The following is a 22,416-nucleotide window of genomic DNA, read 5'->3' on the forward strand; positions in this document are numbered from 1 at the left end:
CAATCAATCATAAACCATTTAAATCTGAGCATCTGTCCTCGACTCACATCGGGAAGTGACCCCCACTGTGGTTGTCTGTTTCTGATGTCTAATAAAGAGCAATATGGACAGTGGCGTGCAGTCAGGGTAGGCAGGGTAGGCAGTGCCTACCTTGCCAAAATTCAAGCATAAAAATGTTTATTAAATAAATGTATTATAAACTTGTATTTGTATTTTTACTGTTTATTCTTGTGATTTATATGTGTGTTATTCCAATTATTTAGACGGTACGATGACAAATGTAGCAGTTACGCATAGTGAAATAGAAAAAAAGGCAGAATAAGCAGTGCCTTTACTGCCCATTCAAGCGATTAGGCAATGTTGCGCAGGCGCACTTCGATCCTGTATTCTTTAACATGTACGTCAAAAGGCACAACTCTGCCGTGCCTTTGTACGTAAATGTGTTATGCCAGTAATCGTCTCCGTTAGATATCAAACATGAACCAATTAAAATCTAGATATTCCTGTCCCTTTGCGTAGCTGACGTCATTACACCAGCTACATTGTAAGCGCAATCCCCGCGAAATTCAAAGTCAGAATGACAGCAGCGGTGTCCGCCGATACCACAGCGGTGAGGAACTTCTCTAAACTCGATTTTAATTTTAAAAAAAGAACTAATAGCAAGATGGAGGTCTACGCCAGCCTTAGATGGACTACTGCGGCAAAAGGGACAAATACTCGTCGCATCGTTTCAAACTGACTGGTATGGAAGAAGAGATGTGGCTATGTGGCCGTGCTAACAGTGAGCGGCGGGACCTCTACGGGGTCCTGGATCTGAACAACCTGCCTGCAGCTTTAACCAAGCAGGAAAAGCCGTCAGCTCATATAATACCGGCAACTACAGCTTCGCACATTTTCCACCCTGAAACGGATCAAAACATCCAGTCGGAACCGGACCGGGCCAGCACGTCTTCCAGCCCTCGCCGAGTCAGACGATGCAAACTAAAGCGCCGTAAAGACGAGTTTTACAACGCTGTGATCGACGCCTTCCCGAGAAAGCGTCGGATGGATTTTATGTACAAATAATCTACCGATTGGTGAGTCAGAAACTATTTTGGGCTTAGTGTGATTGAACTAATGCTGCTAGCCATCTGCCTTCATATTCAGTTGAGCAGTGTGTGTTTTCATTGTTGCTGACTGGGACTGACAAACATAGCCGCTGTGCAATAATTAGAACTAAGATGGTTTCATAACTTGCATTCTGATGCTGGACACTAACGTGTGTGAGAGAGAGAGAGATAGAGAGAGAGAGAGAGAGAGAGAGAGAGAGAGAGAGAGAAAATATGTCACCCAGAGTATTTGTCTGAAATCTTAACTTTGCGGGAACACACTGTCATTGCGGTCTTCAAATCAGCTGGTTTTAGAAGTCCTAAGGTCCAGGTACAAACGGTGGAGGGGTCAGGCTTTTGCAGTTGCTCTCCCGAGACTCTGGAACAAGTTACCCCCCGATATTCGCACTGTTACAGATGTGGCTCTTTTTAGGTCCAAACTCAAGACATATCTGTTGAATCAGGCTTTTAATACGTAGCTGTGGTGGGACAGTTTCATTCTTTTGTTTCTTTGAGACTTTTTTCTGATTTTACTGTTCGCTATGTTCACTCTTTCTATTGGATGATGTCATTATACTCATTCTGTTAAGCACCGTAGCCTGCTGGTTGCTGTAAAGTGTTATATGATTACATTAGATTGATTTTGATTGATAGATTAATTGGAAATGTCTTGCTATCGACCGCGCGTGTGTGCCGCGCTTGTGCGTAACGTTTTGATTTTTAGCCTAAACAATAAATTAGGTAATCTGGCGTTCATAACTCAGTGCCTACCCCCTTACTGACATCACCGCACGTCACTGCTGTTCCTGTATATCATGGTGGAAGTAGCTTGATTGATTGATATGCTCCCTTATTTGTACCATAACAGAGATCCAAATTTTAACAAATCAGGTTGGGCGAGTAACCTTTCTGGTTACTTCGTGACAAATAACTAAAGGTTGTGTAGTTTCTGCTGACAGACTCAGATTATTATTCTAAGTGTGTGACAACATTATGGGATGGATCCCTGCAGAGATAGACCTTTTAGTTAAAGAGGAACATCCTTTTAGTTTAGATCCTTTAGTTTCCAACCAGACCAGAGTGGTGATTGTAGGAACAGTGGAAAGATGAACCAAGACGGCTTTATATATATATATTTTCTTTTTCTATTGACTATAGTTGTGTTTGTTTCTAACAGAAATCAACCTGTCAACATTTCTATTCATCATAAAGTTCCGACCCTAAGTTTTTTACCGCCAGTTCAAAATGGAGCTGAACACGGAGGAGGATTCCTCCCTAACGGCCGCTCTGCTCTGCTCCGTGCCCCCGCTGTCCGGTAATAGTTAAAGCAGATAAAAACCTAAAGAACACTCAAAAGCTTCAAGATAAAACTTACTTAAGAAGCTTCTTCATTCATGTTCAAGAGAAGGCCTGTTTCCAGCCAGGCTAGGAATTGATTCATGAAATAATGTGGAATCAGTCCCATATGGTCTAGCGGTTAGGATTCCTGGTTTTCACCCAGGTGGCCCTGGTTCAACTCCCGGTATGGGAATTGCTTTATAGCCAATGAAGATCTGTAGTAAGATCTGGTTTAATGGTCCTGTATGCAACCTATGACCCTATATATATATATCTACATGATATATGTCTCTTAAATCAAATATTGGCCAGTTATTTTTAATCTGCGTTGTGATTGTTGTGTGCCTTTAATATCACACATGTGGATATTATGAAAGAAACTGCCTAGCAAACCCTTGCAACACTGTAAAAGGTTCCATGGTGTAATGGTTAGCACTCTGGACTCTGAATCCAGCAATCCGAGTTCAAATCTCAGTGGAACCTGTTTTTAAGCCACAGCAAAGGGTAAAAAGATCAACCTTTCAGCTTTCCACATCTAGTTTAAAGTGAGCTTACAGGTTTAATGTCCTTGGCCATTTAGACTGCAAACAGTACGTTGATGGGGGCATGTTGAGGAGTCACCTGGTAGTTCATGTAATTGGAAGGAGCTTCAAATTTGACAGTATTGACTGGAAGTGATAGGCTTTGAGTTACATGGCGGATACACACTTTGCATTCAGTCTCGTAATCACCATAAAAATTAGGTATCACTGAAATTTGATCTTGTGTTTCTGCAGTCAGAGTATACAGTGTTCATCCTGAATGGGCCAGTATAGTACATCAGAATTGCTTGTTGAATGGTCTATTAGCTTTGGAACCCCCCTTTCCCCACAGCTTTCAATTGTCAGATATGGGTGGGGGAGTGGGCACTGTGTCCAACCCTTTCTGTGTAAGAAAAAACAACTAAAGAGAGTCACAAAACTTCTTGGCCTAGTTTTGAACCTTTGGGGTAATAGAATGGATCAGGAACCAAAACGGACACATCTGGACTCAATGTGGGCATTGACACGTTTAGAACATGAAGAGAGTTATCAGTTTATTTCCCATCTGGCAGGTGTATTTGTGGACTCAGTTGGACATTTTGAAGATAATTGCACAATGTTGACCCAATTGTCAGTCTATTTCCCATCTGGCACAGACATTTCTGAACGGACATTGTGGACAGAAACATTGGTGGATCTTGATTCCCACCATAGGATTTAGCCTGTATTGCACATTGCCTTCACATCCCACGTAATGTATTGCCATTGTCAAGCACATTGCCACCCTGGTGACTTTCTTCCATGTCTCCATGAACGCCCATATATTTGGGCTGACAGTTGAGAAACCTTCCCTTGTTAACTATGACATGGACGACTGAGAACCTACTATATCATGACATGTTTAATTCACTATGTTATAATTTTTTAAACAGGTCCTACTGAATATCTGTTGGGTCAGTCAGGATGGCCGAGCGGTCCGAGGCGCTGCATTCAGGTTGCATTCTCCACTGGAGGCGTGGGTTCAAATCCCACTTCTGACAACTAGTGTTTTCATCTGGAACTAATGTCTGAGACATGATATTGGGAATAAAGAACTTAGCAGTTCTTTGTATTTAAGAGGACATGAATGTGCGCAAGAAACGCAATCGCAAGTAAAGTGTTTTTTGAGCGTCTTTATTGTCAACAGATGTAAAGTTACCATGTGTTAGAACCATAAAGTTCTGTCAAGAAGTAACCTTACCAGATGCCCGAACCACCTCAAATGGCTCCTTTCAACGCGAAGGAGCAGCAACTCTACTCCGAGCTCCTCTTGGATGACTGAGCTTCTCCCCCTATCTCTAAGGGAGACGCCAGCCACCCTCCCGAGGAAACCCATTTCGGCCGCTTGTACCCTTGCCCAACCTGATTTGATAAAATATTAGACCTCTGTTATGGTAAGAATAAGGGAGCATATCAATCTATCAAGCTGCCACCATGAGGATATACAGGAACAGGCAGTGCACTACGATTTTTTTCAATTTGCCAGTGTGTGGTAACTACTACTAACCAATTGAAAAGTTTATGAACATTTGTGCAAACAGATATGGATATCGTTTTCAGGTTGCCGTGGCCGAGTGGTTAAGGCAATGGACTACAAATCCATTGGGGTATCCCCGCGCAGGTTCAAATCCTGCCCACAACGAGAGGCGTTCTTTTAGAGTGCTAGCAAACCAATGACAGATCACAGTAACCCTAATTGCAGTTGTGCCTTCATGTACAGTGTTGTGTTTCTTCATAGGTACTGGAAGCCAACTGTCTCCACCATTTATTATCTGTCTGTGTTACAAGATTTTCATTGAGCGTTGCATTGTCCAGCAGAAAGGCAACAAGTGTGTTACTTTTCCACTATGATTTATACCATAGCAGTGCAATCATTTTGCCCAGGTTTGATTTCCAGCCACCACAGTTGCATTTACAGGTTTTAAAGCCATACACAACATATTTCAATTTCCTTGCGAGAGTCATCCCAAAAGGATTAATAAAGATAAGTCTAAGTCTATCTCAGAAAAAAAGTCAAAAAAATCTGAATATCTTCAGGGGATGTAGCTCAGTGGTAGAGCTCATGCTTTACATGTATGAGGACCTGGCATCTCCAGCAGGTATTATGGTAGAGTCTTTAAAAGAGCTGCAAAGATATTACCTCCTGTGGTAATCTGACTGGTAGGGTTATAGAACGTAGTGGTAGACTAAGACCTCCTGTAACACAAACTAAGCGGTATGCTCTCTTGTTTATACCTCAGACTATCAGACAGCACAACAAGCACTTTAAATGTGCAAGTTTTACGGTTGTACGTACTTGTATTATATTTATTATGCTCCAGCTTTTTTCCATTTTCATGGGTGAATTGAATTTGACATGTCATTAAGTTTACTCTTCAGCAGGTGGAGACATTGCATTTCAGAAACAGAGGCTTTGAAACAGCCTTTCTGCTGATATAAAGCATAGCAATTAGCAGAGGACGGTTTCGATCCATCGACCTCTGGGTTATGGGCCCAGCACGCTTCCGCTGCGCCACTCTGCTCTGCTACTTCTACCCAGGGGCTGGAGAATCTGTGATTCACATTTTGAGGGAAGGTTTGGGAACCTGTGGCAACCAAGGTTCCAACAGTTTACGGGTTGTAAAGGGTTGTATCAGAAATGAGCTTGTGAAATTATTGTGTTTCAACATTTTCACCGTGTTAATCCAACGGGGGTGATTTCATGCCAAAGACCGTCTCTATTCAAAACATACTGACTAAACATATTGGCCCTCATTCATGAAACGTGCCTACAACCTGAAATAGGCGTAGGACGCACGTACGCCAATTCGTCCGCAAAGCAAGGCATTTATCAATGTCCAACCCTTCTTACTCTCTGATTGGTGTCATACAAACGTTTCATTAATCCCACTTGAAGCCTATCCTAAGATGATTTCTGCGCTCATATCTGGCTGGTTTCTACGTTAGGTTGATAAATGAGGGCCAATGGCTCAGTGCGAGAGTGGGGAAAACATTTATCCATGGTTCTGATTTAAAGACAGCAGTAAGACAATATGACGTAACGGAAAATAAAAGTGGGAAAGTAGTCTTCAGCGTTTCTTCATTATTCTTTATTAAATACAACAGAAAAAGATGAAGTAATAGAGAGGGATTGAAAGGTGAACAATGTTTAAGATAACGTAGGTGTGAGTAATATGATAAGCTTTAGTCAATAACAGGCAAATATTGTTACAAATGAGACAGCTGCAAATGTTTTTGTTGCTGTTTTTATCATGAAAGAAATCTGAAAGCTAAGCCAGCTCCAATGGTGGAATGTAACAAATTTACAAATACACATATCTGTACTTTACTTTAGTCGAATCCGTAGTGTATACTTTTGATTTTTATATTTATATTGTTATATTTTGCAGCAATTGTGAAACTTTCTACTCCACTACATTTCTACAACATTATATATATATATATATATATATATATATATATATATATATATATATATATATATACATATATATATATATATATATATATGTAGACATTGAGAGAATAAATCGTTATGCAAGTATTTGTAATACTTAATTTAAAATCAGGTAGCCTACTTTTTACTTTCTACTTAAGCAGGGTTGTCCTTGTGGTACTTATACTTTCACTGAAGGAAATATGTCTCTGGTTATTTGTACTTTTACTTAAGATTTTACTGAAGTTCAGTACTTCCTCCACCATTGGCTAGCTCCTACTTTCTTTATGGAATACAAATCTAAAAATGCTTTGCTTGTGTTTCATGTGGATTGAAAATGCACTCCATGTGTTGCAACATGTTTGTTTCCAGACTTTGGAATGCCCTTTCTGATCAGACATGTCAAAGCGGTGCTTCGTTTAAAATCACTTCCCAAAACACACTCATATTTCTTATACGTATGCACTCTCACCACGTCCTCGATCACTTTTCTTTGGAAGAAGCAAAGAAGCAGCACATCCTGCAGATCACTTTTCATGTATTCTGTGAGTACCTTTCTGTTTAACACTATTTGGTGCTAGAATTAGTGTAATTTAAATTCTTATACAACAGCATACTTGGTGTTGCACTGAACACAGGCTGTAATAGAATTGTAATTTGCATTTTGGAAATTCAGTCTTTCTTCACCACATCTGTATATATTGCAATGAAAATCTCATCAGTTTTTCTGAAGTGTTACAACGAACAGAAGACTACCGGAGACACATCATTTGTGGTTGCCATTATTTGCCAAAGATTGAGTTCTTAAATAACCACCTTTGATTTCATGTGACTGACTTTGAGCCAGTGGTTGTAAACTATGATACAACAATATTCCTGATGTAGCCTGAAAAAGGGCAAAATCTTAACTATAATTCTATTACTGTAGATTTCAAAGGACTTAGACATTTAGATTTCAGAATGTTTGATCCCAGTGACAAACAGTGACAGGTTATCAGTAATGTTAAGGTAAAGTTTACCTCTTTGTACCAGAAATCTTGCCTCCTCTAGTGATCTAATTTACTGAAAGAATAAAAAATTATTGCTCTAATAAATGTTATGAAGCTCTGCATTCTGAAGATGAGGATGTTCCTACTGTTCTGCGTCCTCTGCCTGATGTCTTCTACTGGCTACAGTCAGCTTCCAGGACCTCCTGGTCCTAAAGGTGACCCAGGACATGTTGGGCCACCTGGGCCAGCTGGGCAACCTGGGCCAGCTGGGCCACCTGGGCCACGTGGGTTTCCTGGTGGGTAATATTGACTTCCACAATCACGCTCCTAAGAAAGAGATAAGATAAGATAATACTTTATTCATCCCACAGTGGGAAAATTCCTTGTTACAGCCGCAGCATTTTCCAACAGTAAAAGCAAAAAAACAAACAAAGTAAACACACAAACAACAGGCAAACAACAGACAATGAGCAGAAGTATATCTAATCAATGTAAAGTGGCGTCAAATAAAAGGTTTGTAAAGTGCTAGGAACACTCATTCTGACAGACTCTAGTCATTATTAGTCTGAATTCTGGCGCCCCTCTGTGGCCAGGCAGATCAGTTTGTTTTTAACCACAAGCTTTATCCAATCTACCAAGAGCTTTATGAGGTCACTTATATTTTCTTCATTGACTGCTGCGTCCAGCTGCAACAAGTCCTCCGAACCATAATAAAAACATAGGTTGTTATCCTAACCGATAATACAACCCACACAAGCAATTTCTGTCCTCATATATGTAAACAAAAAACACAACTGTCACAGTTTTAAACACATTGTTTACACTGTGAAACATTTACAGTTTAGTTAGGTTTATGCACAAAAATGAACTTATTTGGTTATGTCTACGTAACAAAACTACTTAGTTAAGTTTAGAAAAAGATTGTGGTTTGGGTTACCGCACTGCTTGTAATGCGCTTGTTGCAGAAAGTGACATAATAATAATAATAATAAATTGAATTTGTATAGCGCTTTTCCCGAGCTCAAAGTCGCTTGACAGTGTTTAATAAAAAAAATAAATAAATAAAAAAAACATAGCTCCGTTTGTTCTGTAAAGTACAAAACAAATTCCCCAGTTACTTTAATTTTCAAATGGGGACATGAACCCCAGTCTCCTGGGTGAAAAGCCTGTGTTTGTTTGACCAATCCATACCCCAACTTGTCATCATCATCATCATCACTTTATTTATAAAGCGCTTTCACATCAGCAGTAGCTGAACAAAGTGCTGTACATGAAGGCAGCAAACACAGATAAAAATAACAATCACAATATCATAAAAATAATAAACTGGGGGTGAAGATCTACCCAATAACACTATATAAAAACAGATAAGATCAAGTCTCAGTTTGGGTTGAAAGCCAAAGTGTAGAAATGAGTTTTAAGAAGAGTTTTAAAAATCGGTATTGAGGAAGCCTGACGAATGGTCAAAGGTAAGGCATTCCATAACTTAGGAGCACAAACAGAAAAGGCCCTGTCCCCTCTAAGCTTCCGCTTGGATCCGGGGACGACCAGGAGCAACTGGTCAGCGACCGGAGTGACCGGGAGGGAGTGTAGCGGTTGAGTAGCTGAATTAAATAAGACGGGGCAAGACCGTTTAAAGCTTTAAAAGTAATCAAGAGGATTTTAAAATGGACTCTAAAATGCACAGGCAGCCAGTGAAGTGAAGCCAGGACGGGACTGATGTGTTCTCTCTTCCGGGTTCCAGCCAGAACCCGTGCAGCAGCGTTCTGGACTAGCTGCAGACGTGCGAGTAGGGATTTACTGAGTCCAAAATAAAGGGAATTACAGTAATCCAGCCGTAAAGAAATGAAGGCATGGATTACGGTTTCTAACTGCTGCCTGGAAAGGAAAGGTTTCACCTTTACCAACTTCCTCAGATGAAAAAAACTTCATTTGACTGTGGCGTTGATTTGGCTGTCCAGTCTAAAATCAAGATTTAATACTGGCGGTTTAAGATATGAGGCTAGAGGGCCCAGCTCAGTAGGGGGGGTCTCATATGAGCCACCAGGTCCAAACATTATCACCTCTGTTTTCTTTTCATTAAAATTTAAAAAGTTTAAGGCCATCCATGCTTTAATATCCTCCAGACATGCTAAAAGAGGTGTAATAGAACAGGTGTCATGTCGTTTTAAGGGTACATAAATCTGGCAGTCGTCTGCATAACAATGGAAAGAAATACCATGTTTCTAAGAATAGACCCAAAAGGAAGCAGATACAATGAAAAAAGCAAGGGACCTAAAATTGAACCCTGGGGAACACCACATGACAGTGGAGCAGCATGGGATTCAAACTCAGCCATTTGAACATGAAATGTTCTGTCAGACAGGTAGGATCTAAACCACTCCAGGACAGTGCCACAGAGGCCTACTTGGTGCTGTAACCTTGAGATTAAAATGCTGTGGTCTACAGTATCAAAGGCAGCGGTAAGGTCCAACAGGACCAAGATTACATATTACCGGAATCGCATGCCAAGAGGATGTCATTGCAGACCTTCATCAGTGCTGACTCCGTGCTGTGTAGGGTTTTAAATCCAGATTGAAAAACCTCTGATAAACCCTGCTCATCAAGAAAAGACTTTAGTTGTAGATACACAATTTTCTCCAAGATTTAGATACAAATGGGAGCTTGGAAATTGGCCTAAAATTATTCAACACAGTAGGATCTAAACCAGGTTTCTTTATCAGGGGTGTCACTACAGCATGCTTAAAGTCTGCAGGAACCACACGGATGACAGGCTACCATTTACAATAGCAAGTACCCGTACCAAATAGTGGGAAAAAACTTCTTTAAACAGCCTTGGTGGAAGAACATCACAGGGAGAGCCAGAAGGCTTAATATGAGTAACCACATCCTTCAAATGTGATAGCGTCACAGGCTCAAATTGATAAAAACAACAGGGCAAGCAGCACAAACAGAGGGATCAAACCAGAATAACAGTTGAGCGCCCTCGCAGAGGCGACCTTATCAATAAAAAATTGCATAAAATTGTTACAGAGTGCAATGGAGGATTCCAAACCAACAGTTTGTGGAACGTTAAAAGAGAGTCAATAGTACTAAAAGCATTCGTGGATTCTGGGCGTGAGATGAAAAATATTAGAGAAATACTCTTTTTCTTGCCTCTTTAACAGCATTCTGGTAGTTTCGCCAGCAATCTTTAAAAATCTGAAAGGACACTTGCAATTTATCTGATTTCCACTTACGCTCAGCTCTGCGACATTCCTGTCTGACAGCTCGAGTCCCGGCATTAAGCCACAGTTCAGGTTTGGTTCTGGTTTGCCTAACCTTTAATGGCGCCACCGAGTCCAGGACAGCTTTACAGGAAGACTGGAACAGGTACTGAGCTCCTGGTCATCAGACATATTAGGAGGACAGAGCTGGTCAAAAGCCATGGAGAATTGCGTGGCAGTGGAGGGGTTAATAATCCGATAGCTTCGTGCAGGCACCGGAGTTTTGATCACAGCACGGGCAAAAACAGTCTCAAATGTCACAGGCATATGATCAGAAAATACAGCGTCATGTGTCTCTAGGTTTAACACAGCAAACCGTAAGACAGAACTAGATCTAAAGTGTGCCCTTTTTCATGAGTAATTGTACGTAGGGACTGTGTCAGATTAAAAGCATCAATCAGTGATAAAAACTCAGTTACCAACGGTTTACCAGGACAGCATATATGTATATTAAAATCACCAACGATAAGAACACGTTCATAATGGTCAAAATATCGGCCATGAATTCAGAGAAATCAGAAATAAAATCCTTATTGTATTTAGGCGGGCGGGGCGGTAAATGACGGCACATAGTACGGATCAGAACGACCCACCTCAAAAGAAGTTAGCTCAAAGGAAGTAAAAGAGGATTGCTGAACGTGCTGTTTACATTTAAAAAAATGTTTTTTATAAACCGCTGCCGTTCCTCTCTCCGCGACCTGACGTTCGTGGTGTATTAAAAAAGCAGCAATCCGGGTTTAAAAGTTCCAACAGGGCGCCCGACTCACCCACATTCAGCCACGTCTCTGTGATACAGAGAAAGTCCAGATCATGGGAGCAAAAAAAATCCTTAAGAATAAAGGATTTATTGGCCAGCGATCGAGCGCGTAACCAAGCCAACCTGGCCGGAGCAGGAACGGGGGCTCTAGCCGATGGGGGAGCACGGCACAATGGGCGAAGATTTCCGGGATTCACCCCACGACAATTGAGCCTGGAAGGGCAAAGGTGGGGCTGGACCCCGCATCCACGCTGATAGGAACTTGTCTCCTTATGTAGTACTTGGCACTCTTGCATTGACTACTACAGCTACTATAAACGTAAATATGAGTTGTAATTGCTAAGTCACAAACGACTTATGTTGGCGTTTTCAGAAGACAGTCTTTGTATTGTGTTTTGTATTTTGTATTGTATATTGTATCTTGTATTTTAACTTCAATGCTCACCAGAGAATGAACCTTGTGACTCAGACCTCTATGAGTAATTTAGCAAAAATCTGTCTGAACGTTCTATTCATGCAACATTTTGTTTTTCAAATAGACATCAAACATAACACACATAAAAGGTGGTGATGGCACAGTGGATATAACATATTTAATTTGATTCCCACTGTGTTACATCAACCAATGTGTCCTTGAGCAAGACACTTAACCCCTAATTGCTCCAGAGGCGTGCTACCTCTGATATATAGCAATTTTAAGTTGCTTTGGATAAAATCATCAGCTAAATGGCATGTATTGTAATAACAGCCTCAATGAGCTTTAGATTGTTGATCATCTTGTATGTCTCTTTCCCTGCTCTTGTTCACATGATTTGTTGGACCAAAAGGAGCGTGGGGACCAGTTGGCTCTGCTATATTCTGTGGACGAGGTTATATATTTTCTGGATTCTAAAGAGCATATTTCATGAAATTACTTTCACAGGTCGGAGTCCAACCAGCGGCAGCTGCTTTGAGTACCAAACCTCTATAAATGTGCGCCTGTTCTACCAACTGAGCTAACCCAGCCACATGCTGGTGCAATATTAACTGGCGTAATAAACATATATCGAAAGGCTGGGACACATCGCAAAAGATACTCAGAGAATTTGATTTGTTTTAATTCCAACAATAAATTTGTTGTATTTCTGCAGAATACTGTAACCAGCAGAAATGCAGAACTGAGCACACTTCAGTATCTGTTTATCTATAATAAGTAATATCGTAATATCGTTACCACAATAGTCAACAATGTTTTGAATACTGTATTGCATTTTTTCTCATATTGTGCAACCCTACTTGAGACCCATCTTTTTTGTTGGTCTAAAGTTCTTCTATAAAGCACCAATTTAAAACCACACTCAAATAAACGGTCAATCTCTGTCTGAGACACATACATCAAGGTACATACATGTCGGAAAAGAGTGAACATTAATGTAATCTGGTTTACTCATCATTCAGAGAGTTCAGAGATAGAAGAAGAGAAGATACACTTTACCAGTGTTGGGCAAGTTACTTTTAAAAAGTTATTAGTTATAGTAACTAGTTCTTCCAAAAGGTAACTAAATTAGATTCTCAATTACAAATTATAAAAGTAACTAGTTACTTCAGAAGTAACTAATGCGTTAGTTTCAAGAACATTTTAAAATGCTCAAATATGACCCCACCTCCCCCTTCTTTAATGGAACTTAAAATACATGTTATGCATGTTCAATTATTTATGGTAAATCTTAATATTATAATGAAATGGACCCTTAAAACAAACATACAACATATATACACTCTATGTAGTGCAAATAACATGAGGGCCCTGATGTTTTTACCAGCCACTTTAGACTCCATGTTTTCTGACCACGGTGGGAAATCTGTAGCAGGCAAAGTTACATTTTTTGAGAATGCATGTCTTACAAAATGTGGACTCAGGTCTAATTGGTAACTGAACTTGATCTGTTTGATCCAGGTGTCTCTGGTCAGGAACTTGAGACCTTAAAGAACAGCCTCGCTAAGTTAGAGCTGGGTAAGTATCCTGTAGGACCAAGATGACAATACATTTTGGAAGTTCTTGAACAGTCATTTTCACTTTATTCATTTCTGATTTGTTGCATGTTCTCTTTACATTTCAGTCGTGAACTATGACTTTGTCCGAAGAGTTGGCCAGAAATACTTTGTGTCCTACAAGAAGAGGGACTCTTTCTCCAGGGCCGTTGAGTTCTGCTCCCAACGAGGCCTAGAGCTGGCTTTGCCCCAGAACGAGGAGGAGAACAACGTACTTACTCAGGTGTTTGGGGATGATAACAAAACAGCCTGGATCAACGTCAACACTAACAAAGCTGAGGGGAATTTTGAAGCTGATATGAAAAACCAACCTATGACCTTTACGAAATGGGGAGAAGGGCAGCCAGACAAATCCATCCAGGATACAGGCTGCACCACGCTGTCAGAAAACGCCTTCTGGAGAGTGACACACGACTGTTCTCTGAATGCTTTCATCATTTGTCAGATGTAGAAAGTTGTTGTTGCCTTGCAAGTCATGTTTTAAATGTTGCTTTAAAATGTACAGTCTCATACTCTCATCCTGTGAATCAAAAATAATGAATTTATCTTTTTTCTCATTTTAATGAAGATAGCATGGAAACTTCAAGGTCCGGGTTTAGGAATAACCCAATGTAATAGTTTCCCACCAACATCCTTGTGATATGTATCTTAATCCCTCAAAAAAAAACATCTTGATTGCATAAGCAATGTGGCATTATTACTCTTGTGCAAACATTCCTCTACTAAAAAGAATTTTAGCAAATTATTACACTAATACTTTTTATGGCTGTGTAAGAACTTTTTCAAATGGGGTGTGTTAAATACCAAGTCTCTTGCTGTTCCTTGACTAGTTGGCCAACCCTAGATAGAGGCAGATGAAGTGTTTATGACCATCAATGATGACAAAAGGATACATCCGCTGTCGGGGGTCTGATTTAAAGGAAATGGTACTCTTTAAAAGTGTTGGGTTTCCAGTGTTAAACTAATGAGGAAGAATTTGACAAATCTAAATCAACCAAAAACAAGTCCCTGAACTTTGTCTTTCAAATGTAACACCTGAATCTGTTAAGTCCTGATCATTCCCTGACCGGGAATTGAACCCGGGCCGCGGCGGTGAGAGCGCCGAATCCTAGCCACTAGACCATCAGGGAGTCACATCTATCAACTTTATCTTTGTAGATGTGAGTTTCCTTTTCACTTACTGGAAAGACTCATATTGTTTTAGGCGAGGAATGGCGCCTGGCTAGAGCTTCAGAAGGCAGGACATGACAGATTACACATCTGTCACATAGTCAGTTTGTAGTCTTAAAACAGAACGAGAAGACGGCGGTAAGACAAAGCTGATATGACCAATGTTTAACCTGTGTTACACTTTGAAACTAAATAAACAGACACATAGTTAACAGAGATCTGAGTGTTGCGTGGTTATTGTAAATAGGTAATGTTTGTTAAGTATGGTAGGGTTTTACACAGAATGAAAGACTGATGAATCCAGCAGTGACATGTAAATCACCGTAGTTTTAGATGTTAAAATGTGCTCACAAGAAAGCTACAGGATTACTGTGGGGAAATGGAGAATGACTAGGTTAACTGGCTAGGTTAACTGAAGATTTTAAACATTGTGAAAATTAACAAAACATATGAACACGTTAAACATATATGGGCATATAACATATACCTGCAGTCTCAGTCTTTGGATGGTATTGGTAGCGTATCGCTACACTGTAAAAAAAATCTGTAATTTTACGCACTTTTTCCTGTTAAATTTACAGTTTTTTTCTGTATTTTTTAAATACAGAAAAAAAAAACAATAAATTACAATAATAAACTGTGAATTTAAATGTCTAATGTAAAATAACGTAAAAAAGCTGTAACTGTGAATAAACAGCATTATCATTATTTTACAGAAAATGTATGTTTTTTCACATAAAATTACTTTAAAAATACATTCTAAATTCATTGTATTTTCACAAATATTTTTTTTATTTATAAGATAAAACTGTTAAATTTAAGTTTAATACTGTAAAAACACTGCTAAAAGTTGATAGAATTAGTGGTAATTAACAGCAACAAAAAGTATTTTTCTGTCATGTTACATAGAATACTTGTGAATTGACGAATACCTCGTAAAATTATGGAAAAATTCATTATTTGGAAAACAAATACCTTGGAAAATTGTTTTTTTAGTCAGAGTAAAAATGTCTATAAGCAGTATTAAACTGTAAAAATACAGTTTTTGTCATTTAAAACAGCCACAATCACTGTAATTACACACACAAAAAGAAAATGTATTGTTTTCACATAAGTTTGTAAAAACACTATCAGAGTGTATCATTTATTCACAAATATTTGAGTTATTTAAAGCTAAATCTAAGTATTAAGATTTGATACGGTAAAAACATGACTAAAAGTAGGTGCAATAAGTGACAATTGACAGTAAAAGATATTCGTTCAGTAATATTATATGGATTTGCTTGTTAATTTACTTAAATTTCCACATTGACATTTTATATTACAGTGTAGTATATACTATTAATTTAAGTTAGAATAGAGCCCAGAAACCCCTTTTGATTTATACTATTTGTTAAAGGAGACCTTAATATCTATGATGTTACAATGCCAGATGTTCATGTTAAACATGGCCAAAGTGTCAAATAATGAGCTAAACATGTTTAAAAGAAATCCCTGTGAGACAAAAAATCAGATTACCCAGTGTTCAGAATTGTTTCAGCAGTTTTCTTTAGTCTGGGCTCTGTGTGACGACACACTGAGCCAGTTTCCTATATCTGGCTCCTGGCTGAGCACGCAGGTCACACCCCCCAAACACAGGAACAGCGCTGCCCCATCGGCCCAGTCCATCCAGAAAGCACAGGACGACAGAACTGAGTTGGAGCGCGTTCAGTGTGTCACACAGAAAGTGCTATTACGGTTATGAAGAAAAGGTTGGGAGGAACGGCCTCCCTGATCTGAATCAGAGTGGTTGTTTGTTGTTGGACTTCTGTGCTAGTCATGGATTGTCCATAACAAACACCATGTTCGAACATAGGGATGCTCATAAGTGTAGTGGTACCAGAGCACCCTAGGCCAAAGGTCAATGATCGATTTTATAATCGTTTCATCTGATCTGAGGCCGTATGTTTTGGACACTCGGGTGAAGAGAGGGGCAGAGCTGTCAACTGATCACCATCTGGTGGTGAGTTGGGTCAGGGGGTGGGGGAGGACTCTGGACAGACCTGGTAAGCCCAAACGCGTAGTGCGGGTAAATTGGGAACGTCTGGAGGAGGCCCCTGTCCGACGGACTTTCAACTCACACCTCCGGCGGAGCTTTTCGTGCATCCCTGTGGAGGCTGGGGGCATTGAACCTGAGTGGACAATGTTCAAAGTTTCCATTGCTGAAGCTGCGGCGGGGAGCTGTGGTCTTAGGGTCTTAGGTGCTTCAAGGGGCGGTAACCCACGAACACCCTGGTGGACACCGGTGGTCAGGGAAGCCGTCCGACTGAAGAAGGAGTCCTTCCGGGATATGTTATCCCAGAGGACTCCGGACGCAGTTGCAAGGTACCGACGGGCCCGAAGGGCTGCAGCCTCTGCCGTGGGAGAAGTTCGGAGAAGACATGGAGAAGGACTTTCGGTCGGCACCAAGGTGCTTCTGGAAAACCGTTCGCCACCTCAGGAGGGGGAAGCGGGGACTCATCCAAGCTGTATACAGTAAGGATGGGACGTTGTTGACCTCAACTGGGGAGGTAATAGAGCGGTGGAAGGAGCACTTTGAGGAACTCCTAAATCCAGCTGACACGTCCTCTGTGGTGGAGGCAGAGCTGGAGGATGATGGGGGATTATCGTCAATTTCCCTGGTGGAGGTCGCTGAGGTAGTCAAACAACTCCACAGCGGCAAAGCCCCAGGGATTGATGAGATCCGTCCAGAAATGCTGAAGGCTCTGGGTGTGGAGGGGCTGTCTTGGTTGACACGCCTCTTCAACATTGCGTGGAAGTCTGGGACAGTGCCGAAGGAGTGGCAGACTGGGGTGGTGGTTCCCCTCTTCAAAAAGGGGGACCAGAGGGTGTGTGCCAATTACAGGGGTATCACACTTCTCAGCCTCCCTGGTAAAGTCTACTCCAAGGTGCTGGAAAGGAGGGTTCGGCCGATAGTCGAACCTCTGATTGAAGAGGAACAATGCGGATTCCGTCCTGGTCGTGGAAAAACGGACCAGATCTTTACTCTCGCAAGGATCCTGGAGGGAGCCTGGGAGTATGCCCAACCAGTCTACATGTGTTTTGTGGATCTGGAGAAGGCGTATGACCGGGTCCCCGGGAGAAACTGTGGGAGGTGCTGCGGGGAGTATGGAGTGAGGGGGTCCCTTCTTAGGGCCATCCAATCTCTGTATGACCAAAGCGAGAGCTGTGTCCGGGTTCTCGGCAGTAAGTCGGACTCGTTCCAGGTGAGGGTTGGCCTCCGCCAGGGCTGCGCTTTGTCACCAATCCTGTTTATAATATTTATGGACAGGATATCGAGGCGTAGTCGGGGCGGGGAGGGGTTGCAGTTCGGTGGGCTTAGGATCTCATCGCTGCTTTTTGCAGATGATGTGGTCCTGATGGCGTCATCGGTCTGTGACCTTCAGCACTCTCTGGATCGGTTCGCAGCCGAGTGTGAAGCGGCTGGGATGAGGATCAGCACCTCTAAATCTGAGGCCATGGTTCTCAGCAGGAAAACGATGGAGTGCTTTTCTTCGGGTAGGGAGTGAGTCCTTACCCCAAGTGAAGGAGTTTAAGTACCTTGGGGTCTTGTTTGCGAGTGAGGGGACTATGGAGCGTGAGATTGGTCGGAGAATCGGAGCAGCTGGTGCGGTATTACATTCTGTTTATTGCACCGTTGTGACGAAAAGAGAGCTGAGCCAGAAGGCAAAGCTCTCGATCTACCGGGCAATTTTCGTTCCTACCCTCACCTATGGTCATGAAGGCTGGGTCATGACCAAAAGAACAAGATCCAGGGTACAAGCGGCCGAAATGGGTTTCCTCAGGAGGGTGGCTGGCGTCTCCCTTAGAGATAGGGTGAGAAGCACAGTCATCCGAGAGGAGCTCGGAGTAGAGCCGCTGCTCCTTCGCGTCGAAAGGAGCCAGTTGAGGTGGTTCGGGCATCTGGTAAGGATGCCTCCTGGGCGCCTCCCTAGGGAGGTGTTCCAGGCACGTCCAGCTGGGAGGAGGCCCCGGGGAAGACCTAGGACTAGGTGGAGAGATTATATCTCCAACCTGGTCTGGGAACGCCTCGGGATCCCCCAGTCGGAGCTGGTTGATGTGGCTCGGGAAAGGGAAGTTTGGGGCCCCTACTGGAGCTGCTGCCCCGCGACCCGACACCGGATAAGCGGTCGAAGATGGATGGATGGATGGAAGAAAAGGTATACATATTTTCTGGTTTTCACTCTGAAGTCCTCTGGCTGCTCTACCTCAATGCTGTGATTTATGAAGTTTCTGATGGACAGATAGCTTACTTGTTGTAAATGCTAGCTGTTGCTAACAACAGGTTGCAGCAGCAGCTGTTATACGCTGCCTTTGAACCAGCCGTCCAAAGCATCTGTACTAATGTTAAAGTTGGAGTTTACATCTAAAACTAGCTAGCGGAAGCTATTATACAGGGATCACAAGACTACAAAATTGGACTTTAAATGCAGCAGCATACAGAACCCTTTTTAAGTCAAACATTTCAGCTTAAACATTTCCACCCCCATATAAAAAAAGTACAACTAAAATCCTTCATAAAATAAAACATCTAATTTTATTTACATTATTGATAGCATTTTCAGATATTTATTTTCAAACCCAACTGGGTCAACATAAAGCTATGAATGTTGCCATTTTGCTTTGATAGGACTGTAAGAGCTATGAAAGGCTAATAAAAAATACCATACAGTGAACTACCATGTACAATTATAAGACTTCCTCACGTTCTTGATTCAATTTTATATTTTATGACTTTCTAAAGCCAGCTTTTATCTGTGTGCACTGGATTTACATAAAGTTGGTTACGTCCACAATTAAGTTGGTAAACAAAATCAATGAAAATCAATGGGGAAAAACAGGAATGTGATACAAACAAAACCCAAGCAGGAAATGTTAACATATCTTGTTAAATAGTTTGTACCATTCATAGCACACTGTACAATATATGAACATTTAGGGCAGTCTTAATAAATCAATTTATATGCCAGTTACAACATGCAAGCCCAAAGTAAGTTTTTTTTTTACTCTTCTAACTTTATACTACAAAACCTCTGAATGACATTAAGTAACCACTAAGCTTTTAAGGTAACTAAATTAGAAAGCAAAATTACGGCAAACAAAATCTCAGTATATCTATCCAAGGTCTGTGACACATAAAAACCTAATGGTTGAGTATGAATGACATGTGGTGATTCCTGAAGGCACTTGCTTCTCATTGACCACTGCCCGCAGAGCCACTTCCTCCTGGTACGTCTCCAACATCCTGAAAAGGGAATACATATTCAGTGTGTGTTCATATATTGTACAAAATATCATATTGATTTCAGAGACGAGTGGGCAGACTGGTTGAGTGGTAGAAAGGCAACATTAACTCAAATAACCACTCATTACAACCAAGGTTAGGGCTGCTCGATTATGGCAAAAATCATAATCATAATTACTTTGATCAATATTGAAATCACGATTTATTAAGACAATTACTTATTGACTTTGGAAACATCGTCCATTTATTTAACCTTTTTTTTAAACTTTTATTTTTAACAGTGGATTTCCTTGGATATAATTCAAATGAAAAAGAAAGAATATTGCAAACCTGAGTGTGGCACCGGGTGCCACTCCACTTCCTCAAGGCCACAATGGATTTGTTGCAGTGAGAATAGAACACAGGTCTCTCACACCAAAGTCATGTGTCTAATACACTGCCTCACCGGCCCCCAAAATGAATGTTAACAGAACTTCTAAATGAACTACATGTGAAAATATTTTCGATTCATTTTGAATCTGTGATGGAACAAATTAGACTGTACAATAGTGTTGGTCATTCATGGGAAACACAGATAATCAGTCTATGTTGTCGTTCAAAGTCAAAGCTTTTAATATTGCTAAATTGAGAGTTTTGTGTTTGACAGTGATTTCACATTTCTTGATTGCATAAAGGCTACATACAAATAAAAGGTGAACATTAATTTTTCTGTACCGTTTTTATTTCTAAATAATATAGTTTTATAGGAGTTTTATAGACATGTCAAATTATTTGTTTGTTAAGTTTGTTGCCACAGATATCCATTGTGGTCATTCTTGGCAAGTTTTCTGAAGTTTTTATATTGTTCATATCAATATTGGAATTATATCATATTGACTAAATTACAGAATATATTATGATATAAATATTGGCCCTATCGTCCAGCCCTAGTCATCACTATTATAAAACAAAAGCCTTCGCAGAGTTGTATATTTGTGACTTCATGACATTTCATAAAATTCTGAAACAGCAGCTACAAAATTTGATCTGATAAACCTAAGATGATTCCTATGTGGCAACAAGATGAAATGGAATTATGGAGGATTCAATATTGTACTCTGTTCACAACAAATAAGTAACCTTTATAACAGCTGTTTAAGATGAAGTTATAGAAGGCCTCTTACCAGCAGCAATGGCTCTTTTAAGAGAGGACCTCATTTTTTTCCATGGCTCCTGGCACTTGTCCACCAACATGCTGCTGCCACATGAAATTATTACTTGACAGGGCTGAAGACAGGGCTTTGTCCCTCAGGTGAACAGGTGGCTGGCTGGGTCTTCTTGAGTCTGCATATAAGCAGAGAACAAAAAGTATAGCTAAACCTCAATAACGAGATATGAATTTGCTTTGTCATTATTAGATATTAATGCATATTAGATTAGTTATTAAGATATAATCAAAATATCTGAATAAAAATGAGATAGCTAACATGTAGCTTCAGCATTTCTGTCCATGTGTTTGTGGCACTGGTTACACACATATATGCTTCCATATGCCTTTGAAGTGCTGCCACGGTCATAAAAGCACCATAGCTTTTGACATGTCCACAGTGAAATCAAATGTTTTGCAATTATATGAATTTTAACATGAAAAATAAACCAAGAAAATTATGCTTTGCAGAACTTTTGATAAGCTAATGTTAGCTTAACTTGGAAGGAGTTCGTTTTGCAACTGTTAACATTACCGTATACCGTTCTGTAAATCTTTGGCTGCCGTTTCTTTAAAGAACCGAATATGTTGGTTAGTGAATAAAATCATTTTGTTAATTAAAACACTTACGTGAAACGTGTTCAGTGCAGCTCCAATCCTTCAATGGCGCCCCACTCCTCTTCACGTCGCAAAAAACCTCGTTCTGAAAAATGCTCTTCCTCCAGCGATGTTTCCTACTGGTTGCGGCTGTTTTACCGTCGTAAACTCTCTGAATATATTTTGTTTATGACATGGTTTAATTTGTTTTGTTCATTTGAAAAAGTCAAATGCAACGTTAACGCCACAGAAAGCCGCGCAGGAAGACCACAGAACTAACAACCTACTAAAAGCACCGCGCAGTCATACACATGCGCATTCGCACATTACTGTCACCAACCGGACCGGAGTGTGGGGCGTGTTCCAACACTGTCATGCCGCGAATGCCAGGGTGGGCTTCATTCCATTTCAAATGACTGCCTGTCTGCCGCAACCCGAACCCTAAAGTCACTGTTTCTGTTAAAATAGAGGCCATTTAATAAAGCACTTCACACACTATGTTACTATTCTCTTTTCAAGCAAATCAAAATAACCTATTAGATTGTGTTTAAACTGACAAAAAGCATAAGCACTGCAGTAAATATTGAATATTTTCACTAGTATTTGGTTATAACAAAATATTTCTGGCTACTTTGTTTTAGTATACTCCAACTAACTGTGCACACCCTCAGTAAAGAGTAAAGACACATGCCTTTGGTGTAAGAAACCTGGTTT

The 22,416-nt window shown here is 40.6% G+C and overlaps 1 protein-coding gene, 1 long non-coding RNA gene and 3 other non-coding genes across 6 annotated transcripts; 4 read left to right on the forward strand and 1 right to left on the reverse strand.

Annotated features, from left to right (window-relative positions):
- The first annotated feature begins 1,141 nt into the window (after positions 1 to 1,141).
- Positions 1,142 to 20,937, forward strand: LOC116677889 (uncharacterized). Its single transcript, XR_004329080.1, has 3 exons — positions 1,142 to 1,153; positions 5,445 to 5,448; positions 20,873 to 20,937. It is a non-coding gene; the product is annotated as an uncharacterized LOC116677889 (long non-coding RNA).
- Positions 2,548 to 2,619, forward strand: trnae-uuc (transfer RNA glutamic acid (anticodon UUC)). Its single transcript has one exon. It is a non-coding gene; the product is annotated as a tRNA-Glu (tRNA).
- trnac-aca (transfer RNA cysteine (anticodon ACA)) lies at positions 4,547 to 4,628 on the forward strand. Its single transcript has one exon. It is a non-coding gene; the product is annotated as a tRNA-Cys (tRNA).
- LOC116677888 (pulmonary surfactant-associated protein D) lies at positions 6,865 to 13,976 on the forward strand. Of its 2 annotated transcripts, XM_032508098.1 has the most exons (5): positions 6,865 to 6,967; positions 7,542 to 7,707; positions 12,262 to 12,303; positions 13,371 to 13,427; positions 13,534 to 13,967. In XM_032508098.1, the coding sequence occupies exons 1-5, from the start codon at positions 6,959 to 6,961 to the stop codon at positions 13,914 to 13,916; spliced, it is 657 nt and encodes a 218-aa protein (XP_032363989.1). In that variant the 5' UTR covers positions 6,865 to 6,958; the 3' UTR covers positions 13,917 to 13,967. The 2 variants fall into 2 exon arrangements, with proteins under 2 accessions (XP_032363989.1, XP_032363990.1); XM_032508099.1 differs by lacking the exon at positions 12,262 to 12,303 and having other exon boundaries at positions 13,534 to 13,976.
- trnae-cuc (transfer RNA glutamic acid (anticodon CUC)) lies at positions 14,524 to 14,595 on the reverse strand. The gene has a single exon. It is a non-coding gene; the product is annotated as a tRNA-Glu (tRNA).
- Positions 20,938 to 22,416: the final 1,479 nt, after the last annotated feature.

The sequence above is a fragment of the Etheostoma spectabile genome, unplaced genomic scaffold, assembly GCF_008692095.1.
Source record: "Etheostoma spectabile isolate EspeVRDwgs_2016 unplaced genomic scaffold, UIUC_Espe_1.0 scaffold00006142, whole genome shotgun sequence".
Classification (NCBI taxonomy): Eukaryota; Metazoa; Chordata; class Actinopteri; order Perciformes; family Percidae; genus Etheostoma; species Etheostoma spectabile.

Coding starts and splice junctions, on each gene's coding strand:
- LOC116677888 (XM_032508098.1), top strand. Junction 7,708..12,261: donor TGGGCCACGTGGGTTTCCTG/GTGGGTAATATT, acceptor TTGGACCAAAAG/GAGCGTGGGGACCAGTTGGC. Junction 13,428..13,533: donor CCTCGCTAAGTTAGAGCTGG/GTAAGTATCCTG, acceptor TTTACATTTCAG/TCGTGAACTATGACTTTGTC.